The sequence below is a fragment of the Sorex araneus genome, chromosome 5, assembly GCF_027595985.1.
Source record: "Sorex araneus isolate mSorAra2 chromosome 5, mSorAra2.pri, whole genome shotgun sequence".
Taxonomy (NCBI): Eukaryota; Metazoa; Chordata; class Mammalia; order Eulipotyphla; family Soricidae; genus Sorex; species Sorex araneus.
This window is the reverse complement of record NC_073306.1, coordinates 27,943,883-27,970,143: the sequence shown is the minus strand read 5'-3', so window position 1 is coordinate 27,970,143 and position 26,261 is coordinate 27,943,883. Positions and strand designations below refer to the sequence as shown.

The window sequence follows — 26,261 nt, the reverse complement described above, 5'->3', positions numbered from 1 at the left end:
TGAAATTAGTTTTGGAACTGTGAAGCTGAACCATTTATATACTAGAGGATGTTGGGTGGGGATAAGGTGCTGGGCCTCATAGCAGGACAGGGACTTGGTCCACACTCAGCCTGGAAACCCGACTTACCTGAGATGACTCAGGAAGCCAAGATTAGTCCTGCCCTTAAAAATCTTTATAGTTGCCTTTTGGTATTATTTTTAAATTGAATCACCATAAGATCACAGCTACAAAGTTATTCATAATTGGGTTTCAATCATAGAATGATCTGATACCCATTTCTCCACCACATTTCCCACCACAAATGTGGACATTCTTTTTAATTGATTTTTTCAGAAACACCATGACTTTCAAAGTTGTTCATTATATAGTTGCTTCAAGCATGAAGTGTTCCAACACCACCAGTGTGACCTTCTCTCCATCAATATCCCCAGTTTTCCTCCAAATCCCAACCTGTCCCCTTTAGCACATAACAAATTTACTTTTTTTTCCTTTTTGGTTCACACCCAGTGATGCACAGGGGTTAATCCTGGCTCTGTACTCAGGAATTATTCCTGGCGGTGCTCAAGGGACCATATGGGATGCTGGGAATCGAACCCAGGTCGACCACATACAAGGCAAACGCCTACCCACGGTGCTATCGCTCCAGCCCCAACAAATTTACTTTGTATTGCTTATTCCAACAACACTTTAAGAACTGGCAAATAGAATAACCAGAACTTAAATCAGGAAGGGCCAATTAGTGATGACTATTTAATTTTGACCTATGTAAATAAGAAAATTAAAACCATTTAATACAATATATAAATGCCTATTCTCATTTACATATATACATTTTGGACTCTAGAATCTAAAGTATATTACATTCTATTTTATTATATACTTGGATCTCATTATGGTAACAATCATGTCTCACCTAACATTAATAACATTTTTTTTTGCTTTTTGGGTCACACCCAGCTATGCTTGGGGGTTACTCCTGGCTCATGCACTCAAGAGTTACTCCTGGCAGTGCTCGGGGCACCATATGGGATGCTGGGAATCAAACCCGGGTTGGCCGCATGCAAGGCAAATGCCCTACCTGCTGTGCTATCGCTCCAGCCCCTAATAACATGGGTTTTTTTAATTGTATTTTTTTATGAATCATCGTGGGGTAGTTACAGACTTACAAACTTTCGTGCTTACATTTCAGTCATACAATGATCGAGTACCCATCCCTTCCTCAGTGCCCATTCTCCACCACCAATAATCCCGGTATCCCTCCCACCACTCCCACCCCATCCCCCACTACCCCAGCCCGCCTCTGTTGCAGGGCATTCCCTTTATTCTGTCTCTCTTTATGGGTGTTGTGCTTTGCAATAGAGGTATTGAATTGCTATCATTTGGTTTGTAGTCTACTTTCCACATGCATCTCCCCTCCCGAGCAGGCCCTCCTCCAAGCACCCCATACTTGGTATTCCCTTCTCAATCTGAACTGCCTTTTCCCCCTGCATGTGAGGCCGGCTTCCAAGCCATGGAGCAATCCTCCTGGTATTCACCTCTACTGTTCTTGGGTGTAAGTCTTCCATTCTGTTTCTTTATATTCCACAAATGAGTGCAATCTTTCTATATCTGTCTCCTCTTTCTGACTCATTTCACTTAAAATGATGCTCTCCATGTAGATCCACTTATATGCAAATTTCATGACTTCATCATTTCTAACAACCGCATAGTATTCCATTGTGTAGATGTACCAAAATTTCTTTAACCAGTCATCTGTTTTCAGGCACTCAGGTTTTTTCCAAATTCTGGCTGTGCTGCAATGAACAAACAAGTGCAGATGTCATTTCTATTATATTTTTCTGTATCACTTGTGTCACTTGTCAAACAGTGCTGCAATGAACATACAAGTGCAGATGTCATTTCTACTATATATTTTTTTATCACTTGTATCACTTGTCATCCCGTTGATCTTCGATTTGCTCGAGAGGGCGCCAGTAACATCTCCATTTGTCCCTGTCGCGTGCTAGTGTAGCCCAATGATATCTGCTCACTCCAGGAACAGGAAGAGCCTCAAACAGTTCATTCAGGGTTTTGATGAAGAAGTCTGACCCTCTCATTGGTGGGTGGCCACACAGTTTTTTGACATCGCGTGGAATCCAGTTGGTAACAGCTCTAGTCCAGCGGTTGTCTCTATTTTATTGTATCTCCGGAATATATTCCCAGAAGTGGTATTGCTGGGTCAAATGGGAGCTCAATTTCTACTTTTTTGAGGAGTGTCCATACTGTTTTCCAAGAGTGCTGGACCAGTCAGCATTTCCACCAGCAGTGAAGAAGAGTCCCTCTCTCTCCACACCAACGCCAACACCGGTTGCTTTTGTTCTTTTGGATGTGGGCCAGTCTCTGTGGTGTGAGATGATCTCATTGTTGTTTTAATCTGCATCTCCCTGATGATTAATGATGAAGAGCATTTTTTCATGTGCTTTTTGGTCATTTGAATTTCTTATTTGAGAAAGTTTCTGTTTCTGTTCATTTCTTCGCCCCATTTTCTTATGAGATTGGGTATTTTCTTCTTGTAGAGTTCAATCAGTACCTTGTATATCCTTGATATCAATCCCTTTTCAGATAGGTATTGGGTGAATATCCTTTCCCACTCTGTAGATTGTCTTTGTATTCTGGTCACTGTATCCTTTGAGGTGCAGAAGCTTCTTAGTTTAAGATAGTCCTATTTGTTCTTCTCTGTTTTCACTTACTTAGTCAGTGGGGTGTCATCTTTGAAGATGCCTTTAGCTTCAATATCGTGGAGGGTTTTTCTGACCTTGTCTTCAATATACCTAATGGATTCTGGTCTGATGTTGAGGTCTTTAATCCATTTTGATCTGACTTTTGTGCATGGTATTAGGTAAAGGTCTGATCAGTGTTGTAGAGTTTGAGGAAGTTTGAGGAAGATCTGAGCTCATTTTTGCCTGTTGCTCTTCAGTTTTGCCAGCACCATTTGTTAAAGAGGCTTTCCTTGCTCCACTTCATATCTCTTGCTCCCTTATCAAAGATTAGATGATTGTATATTTGAGGATCTGTGTAAGGATATTCAACCCTTTTCCATTGGTCTGCAGCTCTGCCTTTGTTCCAGTACCATGCTATTTTAAATTATTACTGCTTTGTAGTAGAGTTTGAGGTTGGGAAAGGTGATGCCTCCCATCTTCTTTTTCCCAAGAATTCCTTTAGCTATTCGTGGGGGTTTGTTGTTCCATATGAATTTCAGGAGTGTTTGATACAGTTTTTTGAAGAATGTCATAGGTATTCTTATGGGGATCGCATTGAATGTGTACAGGGTTTTGAAGAGTATTGTCATTTTGACAATGTTAATTCTCCCAATCCACGAGCAGGGGATATATTTCCATCTCCTCGTGTCTTCTTTTATTTTGTGAAGTAGCGTTTTGTAGTTTTCTTTGTACAGGTTCTTTACCTCCTTAGTAAAGCTGACTCCGAGGTACTTGATTCTCAGAGACATGACTGTGAATGGGATTTATTTTTTCATGTCACTTTCCTCTCTCTCATTGTTTGCATATAGGAAAGCCATGGACTTTTGGGTACTGATTTTAAAGTCTACGACTTTACTATACAAGTCAATAGTTTCTAAGAGTTTCTTGGTAGAGGCTTTAGAGTTTTCTAAATATAATATATCATCTTCAAATAGTGAGAGCTTGATTTCTTCCTTTCCTGTCTGGATGCCCTTAATATCTTTTTCTTGCCTAACTGCTCCTAATAACACTTTTAAAGTAATTCTGTGTTAATATATTTTGGAGTTTATATGTTAACACAGAATTACTTTAAAGGTGTTATTAGGAGCAGTTATGTGGAATATGTAATGCCTACATATGTGCATTTTTCCCCTTACACTTTATTTATTTGTTTATTTATTTATTTATTTGCTTTTTGGGTCACACCCAGCGATGCACAGGGCTCACTCCTGGCTCTGCACTCAGGAATTATCCCTGGCAGTGCTCAGGGGACCATATGGGATGCTGGGAATCGAACCTGGGTTGGCCATGTGCAAGGCAAACGCCCTACCCACTGTGCTATCACTCCAGCCCCTCTCTTACACTTTATATAAACACTGTGGTTTAGTAAGTTGTTCAAGATGATTTGTTATGGGCATTCAATATTCCAACACGAATCCTACCACCATTACGTCTTTTCTCCACCATTGTCTCCAATTATCCTAACCACCCCTAAGCCTACCCCCATAACAGGCCTTCAATAACTTATTTCATATTGCTTGTTACCAATAATTTGTTAACAGATTGAGCAAAAATATATTTTCTTAGAAGAAAGCTAGTGAAAATTATTGTATGTCACCATGGACCCCTTAAGTTCTTGTATGAGAAATTAGTAAAATGTTACAGGTTAAGTGTTCAAATTTTGTTAATCAAGATTGGTTGCCTTCTACTTTACATCCCATCCAATCTGGTGTGCTATATTACTAGTTTATCAGTGTTGTATAGTTTGAGGAAGTTTGAGGAAGCTCCAGGAAGTCCGGAATTCTTACTGGGGTTTTACAGCTGGAGTTAAATTTTCGACTGTGTAGCAGCTTTGGTGTGTGTGTGGGGTAGGGGGGTCCCATCCTGTCCAGCAGGGAGGACCCTTCGTGGGGCTAAGGAGGGGATGCAGCCAAATGAACAGATGCAGAGCCAGAAGGAGGAGGAGAGAAAGAGAGAGTTTATTCTACTGCAGTTACAATACTTATACCTCTCTGCTGGAAGGAGGTGGTATAGTATGCATGCTTGGACCCCCATAGGAACAGTAGTAAAATGCAGATCAGGCATGGGGGTTGGCTAGTGAGAGACAAATAGCGAAATGATAAGATCAGCAGTGGTGTCTTTGTTACAGGAATCCCAAGCAGCCTCCACTTGACTAGAAGATAAGAGCCAAGCTCTGTAAAATGGCTCCCTACATGTGTGCATGGTGCCAGGGTTTCCAGAATACAGGGTAATAAGGGGAGGTAGCCCATCCCGACTCAGTGAAAGCCTGGAGATTTCATTCACAAAACCCACATATCTGAATTTTTTAGCAGATTAATTTCTGAGAGAGGCTTCTCCTGAGACAGTGGATTCTGGCCAGGGGCATGGTGGTGATTGTAAAGTGTGGGAGTTTTCTGCTGCTGAAGCTTTCTTTGGGTGGACACTGGATGGATTCACTTCCCTCCAGAGTTCCCCAGACATCTCAGCCTGTGCAGGTGACTAAAGACTCTTCTGCAGGTTGTTGATCTTTTTTGAGATTTATTTGAGTCTCTGGATCATGGACATAAGTTAGTTTACATGGGACAGAGGTGGTTCCAAATATGGATAGTTTTTATATAATGTATCTTGAATAAGGTCATTAGACCTAATGTATTAGAGTAAGGTCATTGTGTTAGCTTTGTGACTTATATATCCATACCTTACCCAGGTTTGGCAAATTTATGACTATTGTTCCCAGCCCCACATCCCACCCTGCCCGCTATGTCTGTCTCAAGATCATCAGCTAACAATGCTCACAGGCTAACTGGGTCAGTGGCTCAATGCAATGTAAAAGGATGCAGCTCATGACCTATGTTGCTGGGATTACCTGGGCAACCCCATTTATGTTCAACCTTCATACTTTAGGGGCTCACATGAAAGCTTCATCATGCAGGCAAGGTGGCTCATTAAGTCCTTTTCCAGTCTCTCACACCTCTATGGAAAGGGAGGGAAGTGGGGCTGAAAGTTCTAAGCTTCTCTTCTGACTTGATTTTTCTAGTGATCCATGCCCAACCCAGGAACCCACCAGGAGTTACAAAAGCAAAAAACACTGCTATCACTTGGAAATTGTGGTATTTCAAGAAGTCTTTGTGTTAGAAACTGCATGAAAGATCAAACATTAGAGGGGCAAAGCCAGGAGTAACCCCTGTGCATTGCTGGGTGTGACCCAAAAAGCAAAAAAAAAAATCAAACATTAGAACAGATCATGCTATTAGTGATCCCATCACTTAGGAAAAGAAGGTTACAAGAGGGGCTGGAGTGATAGCACAGCGGGTAGGGCGTTTGCCTTGCACGCGGCCGACCCGGGTTCGAATCCCAGCATCCCATATAGTCCCCTGAGCACCGCCAAGGGTAATTCCTGAGTTCATGAGCCAGGAATGACCCCTGTGCATTGCCGGGTGTGACCCAAAAAAAAAGCAAAAAAAAAAAAAAAGAAGTTTAAAAAAAAAAAGAAGGTTACAAGAAATTTGGAAGATCTGTGCCAAGAATTTGGGGTCAAAACATATGTTACAAGATAGAGAGAGGGAGAGAGAGAGAGAGGAAGAGAGAGAGTAGAGGTTAGGTAGATATAAAATCTCACAGTACCTCTGTCAAAATCGGTTGACTATTACCATAAAGGGTTTTTTTTTCTAGATTCTCAATTTGTTGCACTGAACTGTGTCTATCTTCAATCAAACATCACACTTTTTTTCCCCTCCACAGTTACTTCAAGAGGGTAAAATGGAGAAACTGGAGGAGTTTGTTGAAACATACCCTTGTGCCTTTCCTTGCTGGGTTGGACCTTTTCAAGCATTTTTCTATATCTATGACCCAGACTATGCAAAGACATTTCTGAGCAGAACAGGTAAGAAAAGGGATAAATCTCAGAAACTTAATTCTCCTCTTAGAGTGATGGACATAAGCCTTAGGTAATTCTAAAGCAAAGATTAGTATTAGGCCTGTAAGAGACAATGGAAAAAGTATGAAGTAGTTTCATGCCACTCTTGACTACCTCTCACTTCTATTCTTATTTTGTTTTAAACCTGTGATCATTAGGTCAGTGTATCATTGGCACCCCCATATCAACAGGGCTTTTTCACCTATATTGTGACTTCGGGGTTAACCATAATAGCCATGTCCAGTTGCTTTGTTGAGCTTAAGTCTTCAGATATTCAAGAGCTCAGCCTCTGCTGGTTCAGAATGTAAACCTGAAGGTTTGATGGCTGATCTACCAATTGTGGTCCAAATTTTTTTTGTTTTGTGTGTATTTATTACCTATGTTCACTTTTGCTGCTCAAGTCACATAATGCCCCAAATCAATTCATTTCCCAAGATTTTCTGCCTAACTATTTCTTGCAACCCATTGAAATATCTAATTTGCATTTCCTGAACTTTGTAAACCTAAGGTCTGATGTTCTAATCTTTTGCCCCTGTGCCAAAGGTTTCTGGTAAAAACCTTTCATTAGAAAATAGTCTTTGCAGGATTATTCTTGCATGTAACCAACCCTGGTTTGACCTCTGGCTCCACATACAGTCTCCTGAGTACGACCAAAAGTAACCCCTGAGCATAAAGCCAGGATTAGTCCCTGGACACTGCAAAGTATGGCTCAACTCCCCCATCACAAAAAAAAAGAAAAAAGGTTTTTTGTTCAAGTCCTAACGTTTTCTAGTTTCCAAGCTCTGATCCATCTCATACTCTCTCTTTCCAGATCAGAGCACCTCCACACTAGAATTCACGAAAACTTCCCCATAAGATCAAGAAGATGGAGGCTCTAGGTACCTTGTGGGTGGCCCTGATGTTACTGGCACCACAGGTTCCAAGCAGCTCTGACTGACCCACTGGCGTATCACTAGGAGTGGCCCCCCAGCACCCTGAACACTGCTTAGTATGCTTAAAAAAAAAAAAAACACAGTCCGCAACAGCTACAACAAATAAAATGTCCCCTAGCCCCCAAGACATTTGTAATTCACTCTCTGGTGTCTACTGGCCCCTGCTCTAATTGATAGTTAATTTGCCTTTCAAAAATGTCTCTATTACCCACTGTTCTGTAAACTTTGTAATCTTTGAGCAATCTTCATTTTGGTTGGAGGAAGTTAAAACCAGGGAGGATTCTGCATTTGTGTGCCAATCTCCTCTGGGGAATGGCTGTTCTCTGGTTACTCGTGGTTTTCCTGGGCCTGCCAAGAGCTGGAGGGAATGAGCTCAGAACTCCCTTTAGTGATTTATCTATGATTCACTGTCACTGTCACTGTCATCTCGTTGTCCATCGATCTGTTCAAGCGGGCACCAGTAACGTCTCTCAATGTGAGACTTATTGTTACTGTTTTTGGCATATCCAATATGCCACGGGTAGCTTGCCAGGCTCTGCCATGCGGGCGCGATACTCTTGGTAGCTTGCCGGGCTCTCCGAGAGGGGCGGAGGAATCGAACATGGGTCGGCTGCGTGAAAGGCGAATGCCCTACCGCTGTGCTATCACTCCAAACAAATGAAGAGACCCTTCATCAATGTAATACCATCTTTTCTTTCTTCTGCTTGACTCTCTGCAGATCCCAAGTCCAAGTCCCTCTACAAGTTCTTGATGCCATGTCTAGGTATGTATGTGCCGATGGTAACCCACTCTCCCATGGGAAGCCTCTTTTCATAGTAGAGCAGCCAAAGAAACTGAAATTAGAATTCAAAAGCACTCAGGGCCGGCGAAATAGTACAGCAGGTAAGGAGCTTCCCTTGCATGTTGCCAATCCAGCTTTGATCCCTGGCATCCCATATGGTCACCTGAGCACTGAGAGGAATAATCCCTGAGTGCAGAGCCTAGAGTAACCCCTGAGCATCTCCAGGTGTAGCCAAAACAAACAAACAAACAAAAGTGTTCAGAGTGTGACAGATCTAAACCACAAGCTAGAGGTTCACAGAGTCCAACTTCCCAGAAAACTTCCTCATCTGTTTCTCTCTCCCAAAGTCTTATTTTCAAGGCAGGAATGTGTAAATCTGTCCTAAACAGATTTAGTCCTAAAGCTCTGACTAAACTGCAGGCTCACCTACCACTGATATTATTTATTAAAATACTTTCTTCTTTTGTTGTTTGTATCTCTTATTTTTCTTTTTGGAGTTTCTCTATTTCCAAATGTAAAATATTGCTTCATAGTACATTTTGCTGTTATGTCCTGAACATATAAATGCAGCCTCTTAGTAATGTAATTATCTTTATGTTAGATAATGATGAACTCAAATTAAAAGGTTTGGATCCAAAAATGCTTGCATTTCAATCCTGCCTCCCAATGGATAGTTGAATTTGTGGTCTTGGGAAACCATGAAATCTCTATAAGTCCCATTTCTTCATTTTTGAAAATTAGGATGAGAGTTATATCTCAAGGCTATTATGAGAGTTAAATGATATTTAATTTATATTTTCAGCACTTAACAACAAGTCTCACAATGGAGACATGACTGGTGCAGGCTTGAGCAAATCGATGAACAATGGGATGACAGTGCTACATTGCAGTGCTTTCAGCGCTTACTCTAACTGCTGGCATTGTTTCAGCAGAGAACATGTCTCATAAGCCTATCTTGTAAACACTAGATAAATGAATGCCATTACATATTAGTAAAGGTTAAGGTCCTTCTAATGTTAAATCTATAATGATCTGCTTGGTAACAAAATATTGCTTCTATGTTGTATCATACGTAAGTAGCAAGGAGGAGGGTGATCCAGGAGTAGAGTGGGTGCTCTTGTGTGGGTACATATGAAGTTTGTGTTCACACCATAGCTTATAGGTTGGAGCAAAGAGGAGGTGAATATTTGTTGTTTTTCTAATAAGAGCTAGAGACCAGGCTAGGCATTGTATGTCTGTATCTTTGTTTAATCTGAAAAGCAACATAGTTAAGTAGATATTTGTTTATTTGGGCTTGTGGGGGGAGGGGCCATACCCAGAAATGCTCAGGGCTTATTCTTGCCTCCGTCCTCAGGAATCTCCTCAGGAATCACTCCTGGCAGACTCAGGGGGCCATATGGGATGCCAGGAATCAAACCCGGGTCAGTTGCATGCAAGGCCAACCCCCTGCCCTCTGTATTATCTCTCCCACCCCAGACGTTTTTATCAGACTTTGTCACCAAGAAAACCAATTCTCAGACAGGTTAAATTATTAACTTGATCATTACACATGCTTCATACTCTGGGCTGGAGCTATAGCATAGCTGACCCAGGTTTGATTCCCAGCATCCCATATGGTTCCCCTAGCATCACCAGGAGTAATTCCTGAGTGCATGAGCCAGGAGTAACCTCTGTGCATCACCGGGTGTGACCCAAAATGAAAAAAATAAAAGTTTCAGACTCTCATCAACTTTCAAAATTTAGGGTCTTTCTCACAATTTTAATTATATTCAAGCATCAAAACTCATTTCCAATTTGATATCTGAGCACTACTTTGATGGCTGCTGATGTGTCCCTGTCACTCAGAGTTCTGTGTTCCTTGCTTCTCCTTTCTCCTCTCATCTAACAAAATGGCATGAAGTTTTCTACCTTTATTTCTCAAGGGAAAGGACTGGTGAGTCTCAATGGACCTAAGTGGTTCCAGCACCGTTGTCTACTAACTCCTGCATTTGATTTGAACATCTTGAAGTCTTATATGGAAGTGATGGTCCATTCTGTGAACACAATGTTGGTAAGAAAGACACAAGACTCTCTGGTTTATTGTAAAATACTTCTGACAAGAAAGACTAAGGAGGTGGTTCAGTGGCAGGTGGTATAGAGGTGGCTTCTTGCCTTGCATGCTGGATACCTGGGTTTGAACCTTGGAACCACACATGAAAAAATTAAATGCTTCTAGTAGGGAATGTATGACACATTTAGTGGGTGGTAAGAGTCAGTGCTATGTGATTTCTGGAAACTATGTACAGTAAGTATCTGTGTATGACTTTACTATGGTTCTTTGGGTGGTTTTTTTAAAAGAAAATAGAAATGATGGAGGTCCTTTTTATTATTTGTTTAAATTCTTTCTTTTTTGTCTTGTATGCACCCAACCTAGATTTGGCTTCCAGCACCCTATGTGATTCCCTGAACACTGCCAGGAGTATGCCCTGAGCACAGTGTAACCTAATACCTCCCACCCAAAAGATGAAGATCTGGCTCTCTGCCTAAGATATATTTTGAGGTCAAACATCAGTACAAAAGTTCCAAGTGGAAAGAATCAGACTATGGCTAGTAAGGAAACCAGAAATAGCTGACCGTTTCAGATTCAGAGAAGACTGTCATTTTCATGACATCTGAGTTGGGCTTGAATATATGACCAATATGTTTTTAGAAATTCTATGCAGAGTGAGTTAGCATGAGCAAAGATTTGATATGTAGAATGGACTTGCCTAGTGGTCATTGTTGAGGCACAACCTAGGTGCTCCCCAGGTGTGAGCAGAAACTAAGCCTTCACCAGAGGGCAAAGAGAAATCACAGGAAAAAAAAAACACCCAAGAGAGGTAGTATCAGTTTGAGTGAGCAAAGAATTTATGAGGTTCTTTAAAATTAATTAAGTTTTTAATTGAATCACAGTGAGATACAGTTTCAGTCATATGATATTCCAATACCCATCCCTTTATCGGTGCACATTTTCTACCACCTATGTCACCAGTTTCCCTCCCGCTCATACATTCTCTGCCTCTATGGCAGGCACTTTTCTTCCCTTTGCTTTGTAGTCACAAGATTAATTCTTCACACACATACCTCCAACTCCCTGCCAAGTGTTAAAGTCTTACTTAGAAAGGATAACTGGACTCAACATCACAGAACACAGTCACATTCTCTCAAAACTGTATCCTTGGTGCGGCTTCTGGGCCCACACATTCAAGGGGAAGGAGGTGAGATGCCTCTGCTGAAATTCTGCTAATTCATGAAACAGATGGACATAGTCTTCAAATTCCTTCCCAATATCCTATCCCTCGTGGCTAGCTCTTATGATCCCACATACTCCCCTCTTCTGCACCACATCCTAAGCTGTCAGCAAAGGGATTATCCAGACCAGAAATGGCTCATTTGGTGGCTATCTGTATGCACTAAGGCTGATACCACAGCTATGGTACAGGTACTTGAAAGAGAAAACACAAGTTTAGAGAAAGATTCCTCCAAATCAATGGCATCTTTCACAGAAAATGTCCCATGATCTGAACTTGGACTTACAATCCCCAGGCTAGCAGATTACTGGGAGCATTGACTCTGTCTTAATGTGACTTAACAGAGATGATATATTAACAGACCCAATCTGTGTAAACACAATTTTCTATTTAAATAATGGCACAGGCACATCCTTGCAGTAATAAGGTACTCCCAAGACCCATCTTCTCTAGGAAAATAGCTTTTATCCCTAGAGACATTTCAGTGTTCAGTAATTACTAGGATTTTCTGGCCCTCATTTAAGGCTTATTTAGTGAATTTAGTAAGGCCTTCTGTGAAAAGAGTGCCTGTCTGATCATACACACAGCACTGTCAGGCACATAGTGATATACTGGAAGTGGGAATTGCCAGTTCAGGACCCCCATCTTTCCTTTTTCAATGGGGCATGTTTCATTCTAGGCATCATGCAGGCCCAGTTTGCAGCAGGACAACTGGATCCCAGTGGACATTGACTCTCCCCCCACCCCAAGGGTTTCAAAGTAACTAACCCATTCTACTGGGACATCTCACTCATATTCCATAGATCATGCTTTTCCCAGCAGGAAAGAGCTTGATGTTCTTTGTATTACAGCACATCAATCCATGGTGAGGGTTGGGGTAGTGGCTCTTTCCCTCTACTTCTCTACCTTTCGGTGTAGAATACTTGAGCATAGACACCCCCCACCCAGTCTGGAACATGAAGTCAGTTGGCCCTACTGGCTTCTTGTGCAAATAAATTAGCCTAGGACAATACTTTAGTCCACTAGAGCAGGATATTTTTGTATACTGCTCTAATATTCTAATTTTCTTTCTGCCAACTCTGTTGGTATATCTCCATTCAATGCCATGTTCTTTTGCCCATTCTTGTTTTTTTGTTTTTTTGCTTTTTGGGTCACACCTGGTGATGCACAGGGGTTACTCCTGGCTCTGCACTCAGGAATCACTCCTGGCAGTGCTCAGGGGACCATATGGGATGCTGGGAATCGAACCTAGGTCGACCGCATGCAAGGCAAATGCCCTACCCGCTGTGCTATCGCTCCAGCCCCCCTTTTGCCCATTCTTATAAATAATTACCTGTAAAATGTTTCTTCACCTCCACTCATCCCTCTCTAGTGAAGATATTATCTGCAAATGGACATTAGTCTCTCAAATCCCCAGATGATGACAGATTAGTTTGCCTGTGGACAGGGGAAAGCTTGAGTTAAGCCAAATGTAGTATCCACACAGACCACAGCATATTTAAAACTGTCACAGAGAGGAAGAGTGCCAATACCATCAATTCCCCTCAGAGATTGTGGACTACAGTGGGTGTCCTGACTCCTTTTAGTTGCCTTGGTTATTGTTTAAAATCCATGTGCTATTTCTGCATTGCACCAGGCACTGCAGTGACTGCTTTCCTATACATTCAATCTACCGTATTTGCTTCACAGTCTTCTCTGAAGCTTCCCAACTGCCAGAGTATTGCTGCCACATAAGCCAGGATGTCAAGGATTGCCAAGACTCTTGCAGTCAAATCCAAATGCCCATAAGGTCCTAAACAGAATCATCTACCCTGCCATTGTCTAAGCCATAGGGCTAATCTCTTCAGCCAGAGAACATGACTCATCACTAGGCAAATGCTGAGTCCAGACCACTGACTGATACAGTTCAGTTTGTTCCTTCATGTTTGTCATCCACCCATCCCCTCCCTTATATGACCTTGCCATTTATTTCAGTGTATTCCTGGTCTTCTGCATCCCAGTTAAACATTCCTCATTTAACTGACCATATCAAGAATCTTAAAAGTCAACTCAAACCCCACCACTAAGTCTACAAAAACACTGTGGCTGGTTCCAAATCCTGCCTCAATAGAGAACTACATCTAGAGTTTCCTCCACTGGTCCTGCCAAGAAATCTTCACATGGAAGCTGTGACTACCAGCAAAGACTAGAGTTACAAGCTCTGGCTTGATATTGAGAACAGGAACACCCTGTCACTGCTCAGATCACCTGGAACTTAAAACTCTACCCTTAGCACCTATAATGCACCGGGAATAATTAAAACAACAAATAAATTCAGTGGTATCAATGAATGAGGACAGAAGAATCAAGTTACTCCTTGAAAATTGCCTCTTATAGAAGGAGGCTGGGGTGGGGTTGAAGTGTTGGGGGATGACGAGAGGGAAACAAGGAACATTGGTGGTGGGAAATGTACAATGGTGGAGGGAAGGGTGCTGGATCATTAAATGACTGAAACCAAATTATGAACAGCTTTGTAATGGTTTATCTCACAGATATTCAATTAAAAATTTTTTAAGGTAATGTGGAGTTCATGCTCGCTTCAGTCAGCTTACTAAGTGGTTGAATAAATAGCAGAAGGCCTACATTAAAAAAAATAACTCCTTGAAACATCAGAAATTTTTATGCTGCCTAAGTATGACCTTAAAGCAACGATCCTCTCAAAGTTTACTGAAGAAATTATTAGAAAAGAGATTCAGGGGATGGAGAAATAATACAATGGGTAGGATGCTTGCCTTGCACATGGCCACCTGATTTCGATCTCTAGTACACCTCATGGTCCTCCAAGTTCTGCCAGGAATGATCCCTGAATGCAGCACCTGTAATAAGCTCTGATCATTGCTGGTTGATCAAATAAGAGAAAGAGAAGGAGGATAACTGATAGAAAACAATAATATCATTCAGGCAGAAACAAAGGGGCCTAATATATACAGTACCAGGGTTCTGGTAAAAGACTTCAACTGACAATTTAGTATTTATAATAGACATTGTAAGAGGAACTACTTGCCAATCATAGGATTTCTAGAAGAAGAGAAGGGGGAAGAACAGTTAGTAGAAGAGATAGTATCAGAGAATTTCCCTATTGTGAGTAGGGAGACTGGTGCACTGATCCAGGAGGCCCAAACAGTATCAACTAAATAAGCACAAACATGACAAGACTGAGAAACATTGTAATCAAAACATCAAGAACCAAAGAGAGGGATGGACCACTTGAAATGGTGAGAGAGAAGCAAGATCTCACTCATATGGGAAAGAACATAAAATTCACATCTGATCTCTCAAATTCTATAAGCAAGAAGAAAATGCAATGATATATTCAAAGAACTGAAGGAAAAAAACCTCCAACCAAGAATCCTCTCCCCTGAAAGGTTATCATTCATATTTGAGGAAATTATGAAAATATTCTCAAACAGCTGAAAACATTTGTTGCTCCTAAACCATCTCTGCAAGAAATTTTGAGTGATCTATTTTTTTCAATGTTGAATGGCAAAATTTTATGTCTATAATTCTCTAAATATCAGTAGATTGAACTTTCAAATAAATAGGTAAGGAGTTGCAGGAAAGATCAGGAAAAAAAACTGCTGCTTACAGGAGATACACTTGAATTCTCACAATAAACACCAACTCATAGTAAAAGGATGGCCAACAATCATACAGGCTAATGGTAGAATTTTTTTTTTGGCTTTTTGGGCCACACCCATTGATGGTCAGGGTTATTCCTAGCTATGCACAGAAGAGACCATATGGGATGACGGGAATCAAATCCAGGTAGGCTGCATGCAAGGCAAACACACTACCCACTATATTATCACTCTGGCCTCTGATGGTAGATTTTTAAAAACAGGACTAGCCATACTTACATCAGGCCAAATGCCATTCAAGCTAAAGGAGAAAATGGATAGAGATGAATATTACATCCTAATCAAGGTATTGATAGACCAAGAGGATTTAACTCTTGCCAACATAGATGTGTCAAATAAAGGGACAACAAACTGTGTAAAACAACTGCTAATAGATTAATCAATGACAAAACAATAGTAGTGTAAGACTTTGATATCCCACTTTCATCATTGAATAGAAAGGCCAACCAGAAAGAGCATTAGTAAGAAACTAGAGCCCTGATTGAAGAATTGGAAGACAATCCATGACCCTCACTCTTAAAAAGCCAAAAGACATTCTTCACAGGTACACATGAAACATTCTCCAGGATATACCTTATGCTGAGACACAATTTGAGTATCCACAAAATCAGAAAAACAACTTGTTCCTTCCTGGAATATCCCTCTGGGAGAGCAGTAGTTCCGGAAACTATTTCTCCTTGAGATTATAGGGTGTTTCTGTCCACTCACAGACCTGAGCCCCAAGGCTGAGGAACATTATCCCCTCGTGTTGTCTCTGCCAGTGTCTGATCCGCACCTTCCAGTCACAGGAAGGTCTCACTCAAATGTTAGCTCATCAGAGAGATGTCCAGAGTTTCCATCTACTTCACTAGTGTGTTTGCTTTCTCCAAGATGTTTTGCCTCTCTCATCTCTGTTCCACATATGCCTTTTTTTTTTACCAGATGGCAATAAGGATAGAGATTCTGTGCCAGATGGTAGATTTTTAAAAGTGCATATTCCAGGAGCCAGAGCGATAGTACAGTTGCCTTGCAAGTACTAGCCCAAATTCAACCCCTGACACCATATATGCTGTCCCAAATCTGCCAGAATCCTTGAACTCAAAACCAGAAGTAAGCTCTAAACAACACCAGGTGTGGTTCCAAAAAAACCCTACATAAAATCCCTAAAAATCTGGCTTTTCTTTAACATTCTTACAGGTTGGATTCACTTGAACCTTATCAAACAACTCTTGGGACAATGAGCACTTTCCCACCCAAATTACTACCTAACTTTATCACAGTTCCTGTATCATGAGATTTTTCTGCATTCACAGCCCATTCCTTTATTTTACACAGATGCTCCAGCAAAGTCTAAGAGAGGGCTGTGCAAATAACCTCAAAGAAGCACTTGATGGCCCATTGTGTAACCTCTCTTGAAGAAAAAGTGATGTATTTATTGGTTGTAAGTCAAATGACTTTTTAAAACAGCCTGTGTACATAGTAAACAAGCCGAATGAAATAAATATTCCAACAAGCATGTTCTATGGAGCTAGATGTCATTTCAATTTGAAAGGAATGACACAAAGATTTATGGGCAAACAAAAGCTTAAGAAATTCACATCTGTAAAACCAGCTTTTCAAGAATGAGTACATTTTCTTCTTTAAAAACAAGACAAATATCACAAATATTTATAACTTCTACAAAATGATGGTGATGTCAATGTCTTGAACTCACCAATCAAGAGCAGAAGGTAGCTTGGGTCAGAAAACTGAATGCAACTTTCTGCTGCCTACAAGAAGCACAACTAGACAGTCATCATAAACACAGGTTCAAAATAAAAGACAGAAAACAATCTTACAATGCAAAAAAATCACTTGAAAAATACTGTAACAAGTCATGCTTATATTAGAGAACAGAGACTTCAAATTTAAAAGAGTTGTAAGAGTCAACACTTAATGATCAAGAGGCCTATATATCAAAGACTTTACACTCATAAATGTATATACACTAATGTAGTGTATAGTATATACACTAATGTATATACTATATACATTATATATTATATAAATGTATATACACTAATGTAGATCTACCTAAACATTTTTTAAATGTTTTAATTGAATCACAGTAAGACACACAGTTACAAAGAAGTCCATGATTGGGTTCCAGTTATATAATGCTTCAACATCCATACTTTCACCAGTGTACATTTCCCACCACAAATGTCCCCAGTTTCCCTCCCACAATTCTCCTTACCTCTATGGCAGACATGTCTCTGTCTCTACATCTGTCTTTGTCTCTCTCTGTCTCTGTCTCTGTCTCTCTCTGTCTCTCTCTCTGTGTCTTTCTCTCTGTCTCTCTCTCTCTCTTTCTCTCACAGACATACACACACACACATTAGCACCAACACCACCACCACACCCTTTTGTGATTATGCACCTCAAAAGAAATGGTGACCAAGCCCACAGAATTGGAAAAATTATTTACCCAATACCCATTTGATAAGGGATTAATACCAAAGATCTATAAGGCACTAGTAGAACTTTACAAGAAAAATCCAAATCCTTAAAAATATGGGGAGAAGAAATGAACAGAAACTTCCTCAAAGAAGAATTCAAATGGCCGAAAGGGACATAAGAAATGCTCTGCATCACTAATCATCAGGGAGATGTAAATCAAAACAAGATATCATCTCACACTACAGGAACCGGCACACATCCAAAAGAACAACAACCTGGGGGCTGGAGTGATAGCACAGCGGGTAGGGCGTTTGCCTTGCACGCGGCCGACCCGGGTTCAAATCCCAGCATCCCATATGGTCCCCTGAGCACCGCCGGGGGTGATTCCTGAGTGCAGAGCCAGGAGTAACCCCTGTGCATCGCCAGGTGTGACCCAAAAACCAAAAAAAAAAAAAAAAAAAAAGAACAACAACCTGTACTGGCATGGGTGTGAGAAGAAAGGGACTCTCATTCATTGTTGATGGGAATACCAACTAGCCAGCCTTTTTGGAAAACAATACAGACATTCCAAAAAGTGGGATATGAAAAAAATAGTGTGAGACTAATATCTACTGCCAAGAAAATCAGGGATGAGGAGGACTGGTCAATGGTTGGAAGTTTTCCACATGTGTGTGGGGAGCAAAATATAGTTAGGACAGAGAAGGGAGCAGTATGACAACAATAATTAGAAATGATCACTCTGGACAAGAATTGGGTGTTGAAAGTAGGTAAAAAGATATTCATGATAGCCTTTCAATATCTGTATTGCAAACCATAATGAAATACCTAAATTTATAAAGTAATTCTTTATAGACCTGACAGAGAATATAAATAGCAACACAATAGTAGCAGGAAATTTTTACCACTCCTCTCTCACTACTAGATAGATCAACCAGGCTAAAAACCAATAGGAAGACACTGGATTTGAAGAAAGAAATCAAAAAGATGGGCCTAATTGACTGAGTCAGGAGGAAATTGAACACCTTGAATAAACCAATTTATAATGAGGAAACGTAAATGGTTACCAAAGTCTCCCCAGAAACAAAATCCTGGGTCCAAATGGGTTTACTACTGATTCCCTCTAACTTTCAAGAAAAGCTGCTTTCTATCTTTTCCCCAGCATTATCAATTTTCTAATTTTCTAACTGAAACCTTAGCTATTCACTAGCCAGGCATGGATGCTCAGCCAGCCAAACTCTGCAGCAGCGGCTAGCCCGATGCTTTAGCTATTTGTGATCCCCACCCACCCCAGGCTACTAGTGTATTTTCTTAAGACAAACACAATAAAGCTGTCAGGATTTTGCACAAGGTCACCTTCTCATATTGTAACCCACAAACACCTGCCTTCCCCACTCGAGGGTCAGGGGTCAGCTTGGATTCTTCCTGCTAGTGACTTTTTTCCAAAACCAGGGAACTTAAGAAACTTTTCAAGAGACACACACAGAAATCTCGGACCTGAGCAACTTGCAGCAGAGATGGCCCGGGACTTTGCAATAGGCCTTCTCCGCTGGGCCACTCCAGACGGGGGCAGGCACCATCCCACTGCCTGCCCTCTAAAGAGCTCCAGCGGTCACCATTTTCTAGAAGCCGGCAAGAAGCACCAGCTCCCACGTGGCCACGATCCAGAGACACACACAGGAATCTCAGACACGAGCAACCTGCGGCAGCAACTTCTTCAGACCCTAATTATTAAAATCTTAGAATTCTTATCCATAACAAGCAATACAAAACACATTGTCTAGCAATTGTATTTTCGGCAGATATAAGGGGAGGTAGGACTGGTCTTGAAATATTGAAATTAACTAAAGTAGAGAAGAATTACTTGCAAATTATCTGCCACACAAGCAGTGGGAGGTATGGAAAGTGGGGGAAGGGAAATACTGGGGATTTTGGTGGTGGAAAATGTACACTGGTGAAGGGATGGATGTTGGATGATCATATGATCGAAGTTCAAACATAAAATTTCTGTGAAATTTCTGTTACTGTATCTCACAGTGAATTAATTAAAAAAAATTATTTTTTTAAATTTTGAAAAAGAATTGGTGAAATAGAAACTTTTTATTTGTAATATTGAGGAGCATTTTTGTAACAATGCTATTTCTTTTCTTTAATTCTCTATATCTTTTATTTGTATATCTTATGTTTAGTTTTTTTTTATTTTATTGAATCACCATGTGGAAAGTTACAAAGTTCTCAGGCTTATGTCTCAGTTATACAATGCTCAAACACCCATCCCTTCACCAATGCCCATATTCCACCACCAAAAACCCCAGTATACCTCCCACCCCCACCTCCCCACCCCCACCTGCGTAACTGATAAATTTCACTTTATTTTCTCTTTACCTTGATTACATTCCATATTTCAACACAAAACTCACTATTGTTGATGGAGTATCCCCCCCCCCAAAAAAAAGCCCTACTGAGAAGGAAGCATTTGATAATTAGTTTTCCATTGCTGAGAATGAAGAGATGTGCAGTCGTGCGGCCACAGTAACGGCTGTGCGGTTTAGGATTTCTGTATTTTAGTAATTAAGTCCAGGGAGATTTATGTTAGAAATTGCATCATTTCCCTTCCTGGGGCAGCATGGGGCAATAGCTTAGTTCACATCTAGAGACATGGCTGCAAGCACTTGCTGGGACCAAAAGTAGTCTAGCTGGCCTCCAGATCTTGGTCGATCAGCAGCAAAGCAGCCACACAAAAGCGTGGCCACCCGGGTCGAATCTCGGCGGAGTGTGAGCCAGTATCGGCCCCGGCCCGAGACTGCCCAAGCGTCCTGCTGTTTCAAGTTCATAACACATTTTTTTCTCTCCTTCCCACGCCACCAAGTTCATACTTGCTTAGTAGTCCTCATAATATGGTGGATGCCACGCCGCTTCTCCCAGAAAAGGGAAAAAAAAAACGAGAAAGAAGAATATTTCCTTTCCTCAGCCAGCGTGGGGCTATGGCTTATTTCACAGTCTAGAGACATGGCCGCAAGCACTTGCTTGGACCAAAAGTAGTCTAGCTGGCCTCCGGATCTTGGTCAATCAGCAGCAAAGTGGCCGCACAAAAGTGTGGCCACCCGGGTCGAATCTCAGTGGAGCCAAATTTTTTAATTTTTTTTTAAAAAAGAAACTTTTCAGATCTCTCTGAATATCAGTGGTCTCTGTGAGATTCCCCCCTCCAATGTCTCTACTCCAAGGCCTGTTTCTTTGGGCTATTAACTAGCTCCCCATTTTCTGGGGCACAATCCACATTTCCCAGGAATAAGCTGAAATTAGCCTCTATACCAGAGGGTAGGAAGAGCCCAAAGAAAGATTAGCAGGTAGCAGTTTTAATGAACAAGCAAACCTCTGTCTTCAGGCTCATGTCCAAAATTTTATAGAGGCTATAACTCTCTTCGGGCTCCTATGAGGCCCAGCTGTTCTGAACAACACATTTCACAGGACACTTTTTCTTGAAGTTGTTTCCTTGGAGCAACCTCCAGGCACACACAATCCCAGGAAAGGGTAATGAGAAGTCTCTGATTGCCCACATCCCCCACTCCAGCTCATGACCCAAGCAGGTGGTCACATTTTTAAAAATGTTCTTCTCCCAATAGCCATCAAGCACCTTGCAAGGGTATGATAAGTAAACTTTTGGGTACAAATCAAATGGGTACTCACAGTGTCTGACTGTCAGCCAGCTCCCAGAAACAACTTCTGTTCACAGTTTCTCAGGCCCCCAGTTCTAAATCAAAACCATTTTTTAATGTTCCAAGTTTAAGTATGGTTATGATGGCTGAGAATAATGGGATAAGGCTCTAGAAATTCAGGGCTGAAGATGGAGCTAGTGTTTGAGTAGACCTCTTGTAATTAAGATCTTTCTATCAGAGATGGTCTGCTTTACTGGACTTCTGTGCTGTTTTACAGCAAGAGTCATGGAAGTAGTGGAAGGTCTAAGATACTTCACTAAGCACCTTGCCAGGCACCCAGTGTGTTCTTTTTCACCCAATTTAGTGCATCTATCCCTACTTCAAACCAAAGAAGCACTTGGCTTAGTTATGTGTGAGTTCTTTGACTTCTACCAGGTCAGATCAAGACTGAGTCATCTTCAGATGAAGGCAGCTTAATGATGGTGATATTTTTTATCTTGATCTTCTGATCCAGGATAAGTGGGAGAAACTGTGTAGCACTCAGGACACAACTGTGGAAGTCTTTGAGCACATCAGCCTGATGACCCTGGACATGCTCATGAAATGTGCTTTCAGTCAGGAGACCAACTGCCAGATAAATAGGTCAGCAGGGGGAAGGAAGACAGAAAACAGACTTGTTTCCCTTTATCTAAATCAACTATTGACATATTATCCTTCTTTTCTTTTCTAGCACCCAGGATCCTTATGTAAAAGCCACATTTGAAGCCAGCAAAATCATCTTTTACCCTTTGTACAGTTTCTTACCTCACCCTGACATAATTTTCAAATTCAGCCCAGAGGGTCACTGCTTACAGGAGATAAGCACCGTGCTGCATCAGTATACAGGTATTTCCTGGGGACTGAACCTTATCACCACAAAAACATGCAAGACCCTCACCTCTAGGTTGTCACCCATCTCTAGGTTAAGCGCTCTTAACACAATTATTTAAAGTAAAAGAAACTCAGTTTAAAAATCATTTTATCAAACACACAAGTTGACAGTGGCTAGAGAAATTGCCAAGTATGAAACCAACCAGACCCAGGTTCAATCCCTGGAATCCCTATGATCCCCCAAGCACTGCCAGGACTGATGCCTGAGAGCAGAGCCAGAAGTAAGCCCTGAGTGCCACCAGATGTGGCTCCAAAATCAAAGTAAAACAAAACAATATGCAGGTTGAAATAAATTTAAGGTATTTTGAAACCTATGGTATGGTATTTATAATCAAATTAAGTAAAATGAATCAGAGGAAGAACAAATACCAGATAATCTCATTTATCTGTGGTTGATAGAAAAACAAAACAAGAGAACAGATAAAACCTTTGTGATGATAAAGCCTTGAATTATAAAACTCAGTTTACCAAAGAGTGTGGAAATATAGGGAGGGAGTAAAGGTGTGGAAAGGCAGACTAGAGGTAACTGCTAGTGACTTATTCTAAATCATTCCCTCTCTCCCTCCCTCCTCCTCTAATTTTCAGTTGCATTTATTTCACTTTTAATTTTTTTGTGAGAGGGGGTGAAGGGGGACTCACACTCAGAGGTGCTCATGACTTACTCCTGGCTCTGTATTCAGGGATCACTCCTGGCAAGACTCAGACGATCATATGGGATGCCAGGGATCAAACTCAGGCCACCCATGTGCAAGGCAAGCAACCGTCCTGCCTGCTGTACTTAACTCTATGGCCCCTTTACTTCACTTCTCAGATAAACAAACATTATTTCTACCATAATACATTAATTTCACAAACAAAATGTTTGTGCATTATTTGTGTGTTCCTGTCTTTATCCTTATTTAACAAAGATGCAAAGGCAAATTCATGAAACATCCACCTCCTTTCTTTTTTTTTCACCTCTTTTCTTTTTTTTCACCTCCTTTCTTTTAATGATGTTTTTCCAGTGTTCTCTTTGTTGGATAAATTTCAACAACAATCATATCTCCTGACCTCCCACATGTTTATAACTGTCTTTTTTATAGTAGACTAGAATTGATTCTTGAAAGACAAATTTTCTGTGTATTATATTTATATGCAGTGGGTATGGCATTTGCCTTGCACACAGCCAACCCGGGTTCAATTTCTCTGTCCCTCTCCGAGAGCCTGGCAAGCTACTGAGAGTATTCTGTCCACATGGCAGAGCCTGGAAAACTACCTGTGGTGTACTCGATATGCCAAAAACAGTAACAACAAGTCACAATGGAGACCTTACTGGTGCCCGCTCGAACAAATCTATAAAGAGTGGGACGACAATGCGACAGTGATATATTTATATATAAATACATATATTTCACACTTTGTTTAGTTGAGTTACTTTAAAATGCTCTATAGTTGCCTTGATTTCTTTATTGTCCTTGAAAAATATGTTGCCTGTCTAATTTTGCTGCCCTTAAAATCATTTGGTCTTTTCCTCTACCATCCTGGGGAATTTTTTTCTCATTTTAATGTAGATAAAATTTAGTAAGATATACATTAAAACTAGTCTGCTCCAACATTTTAAGGCAAGGGATATGCTTTTGAGTATGTAGATTAAAGTTTTTCCTATTTCCTGAACGTTTTCTTGGATTACAGTTTTAAATATTGTTTCAATGCTTTTGGGTTTTTTTTAGTTCTTTTTTTATTATTGAGTCATCGTGAGATACAGTTACAAAGCTTTTATGTTTGAGTCTTAGTCATACAATAATTGAACACCCATCCCTCTACCAGTGCACGTTTTCTACCACCAATGTGGTAGAAATGTCCCTAGTATACCAATGTCCCAAGTATATCAATGTCCCTAGCATACACCCCCATCCTAACTCTCCCCCTGTCTATATGGTAGACAATTTCCCCCATAATCTCTACTTTGGGACATTATGGTTTGCAATATAGATACTGAGAGGGTATCACATTTGGTGTTTTATCTACTTTCAGCACACATCTCCCATTCCAAACAATCCCTCCAACCATCATTGACTTAGTGATCCTTCTCTATTCCAGCTGCCTTCTCCCTTTCCCCATGAGACAGGCTTCCAACTATGGAGCACAATTCATGGCCCTTGTGTCTACTGTCCTTAGGTGCCAGTCTCATATTATGTTATTTCATATTCCACAAATGAGTGTAGTCATTCTATGTCTGTCTCTCTCTTTATGACTCATTTCACTTAGGATAATAACTCTCCATAACCATCCACTTATAAGCAAATTTCATGACTTCATCTTTCCTAACAGCTACATAGTATTCCATTGTGTAGATGTACCAAAGTTTCTTTAACCAGTCATCTGTTCTTGGGTACTTCGTTTGTTTCCAGATCCTGGCTATTTTAAACAGTGCTTCAATGAACATACAGGTTCAGATGTCATTTCTACTGTGCTTTTTTGCACCCTCGGGATATATTCCCAGAAGTGGTATTGCAGGGTTATATGGAAGCTCATTTTCTAGTTTTTTTTTTTTAAAGAAATATTTTATTGAACCACCGTGAAAACAAGAAAAAAAAATACAAAGCTTTCAGGTTTAAGTCACAGTCAAATACTGATTAAACCACCATCCCTTCACCAGTGCACCCGTTCCACCACCAAGAACCCCAATACACCCCCCTCCCACCCCACCCCCCATCTAAGTAGCTGATGATATTCCCATTATTCTCTCTATATATTGAGTACATTTCATATTTCCATACAGAACTCACTATTGTTGATTGGAAATTTTCCCCAACAATCAGGCCTGCTGAATAAGCATCATCTAATAATTTCTCTTCCTTGGTAAAAGTGAAGACTTTGAGTCTGCGCGGCCGCAATAGCGGCCACGCGGTTTTGGGTTTCTAATATTTTAGCTCAGTTCACAGTCAAAATGGATGGCTGCAAGTATCTGCTCTGGTGCCAAAATGGGTTAGGAGACCTCAGGATCACAGTCAGTAGGCGCGGAGGCTCTGCTTCTCGTGCCGCGGCTCTTGGTTCATCTCTGGGCCTCATTTTCTAGTTTTTTAAGGAATGCCCATATTGTTTTCCAAAAAGGCTGGACCAGTCAGCATTCCCACCAACAATGAGTGAGAGTCCTTTTCTCCCCACATCTTGGTTGTTCTTGATCTTTTTGATGTGTGCCTAGTCTCTGTGGTGTGAGATGATGTTTCATTGCTGTTTTGATTTGCATCTCCCTGGTGATTAGTGATGTAGATCATTTTTTCATGTGCCTTTTGGCCATTTGTATTTCTTTCTTGAAGAAGCTTCTTTTCATTTCTTTTCCTCATTTTTTGATGGGGTTGGAGGTTTTGTCTTGTACAATTCTACTAGTGTCTTGTATATCTTGGATATTAACCCCTTATCAGATGGGTATTGGGTAAATATTCTTTCCCATTCTGTGGGATCTCTCTGTGTTTGGGTCACTGTTTCTTTTGAGGTAGAGAAGCTTCTTAGTTTAGTGTAGTTCCATTTGTTTATGTTTGTTTCCACCTGCTTGGTCAGTGGTGTTTCATTCTTAAAGATGCTTTTAGCTTCAATGTCATGGAGGGTTCTGCCTACATTTTCCTCCATGTACCTTATGGATTTAGGTCTGATATTAAGGTCTTTAATCCACTTTAATATGACTTTTGTGCCATAGACAGAGGTCTATGACAGAGGTCATAGTTTATTTTTGCAGGTAGCTGTCCAGTTTTCCCAGCACCACTTGTTGAAGAGGTTTTCCTTGTTCCACTTCACGTTTCGTGCTCCTTTATCAAAGATTAAGTGATCATATATTTGGGAGTCTGTGACAGAATATTCAACTCTGTTTCATTGGCAGTGACCTTTCTTAATCTGTTTTCAAGTTCTCTCTTTCTCATTTGATAACTTTTCCATGAAAATGAGAGACTGAGGAAAAAAAGCATGATTGATAGTTCTAACTAGCTCTGAA

The 26,261-nt window shown here is 40.8% G+C and overlaps 1 protein-coding gene across 1 annotated transcript in view; it reads left to right on the top strand.

Moving 5' to 3' along the window:
* LOC101550807 (cytochrome P450 4X1) overlaps window positions 1-26,261 on the top strand; it is a 50,106-nt gene that overhangs the window by 11,102 nt on the left and 12,743 nt on the right. Inside the window, exons 2-6 of the mRNA XM_055138984.1 lie at window positions 6,460-6,601; window positions 8,285-8,329; window positions 10,270-10,397; window positions 21,879-22,006; window positions 22,095-22,249. Of these exons, the coding sequence (XP_054994959.1) occupies window positions 6,460-6,601; window positions 8,285-8,329; window positions 10,270-10,397; window positions 21,879-22,006; window positions 22,095-22,249 (598 nt within the window). The remainder of the gene's footprint in view (window positions 1-6,459; window positions 6,602-8,284; window positions 8,330-10,269; window positions 10,398-21,878; window positions 22,007-22,094; window positions 22,250-26,261) is intronic.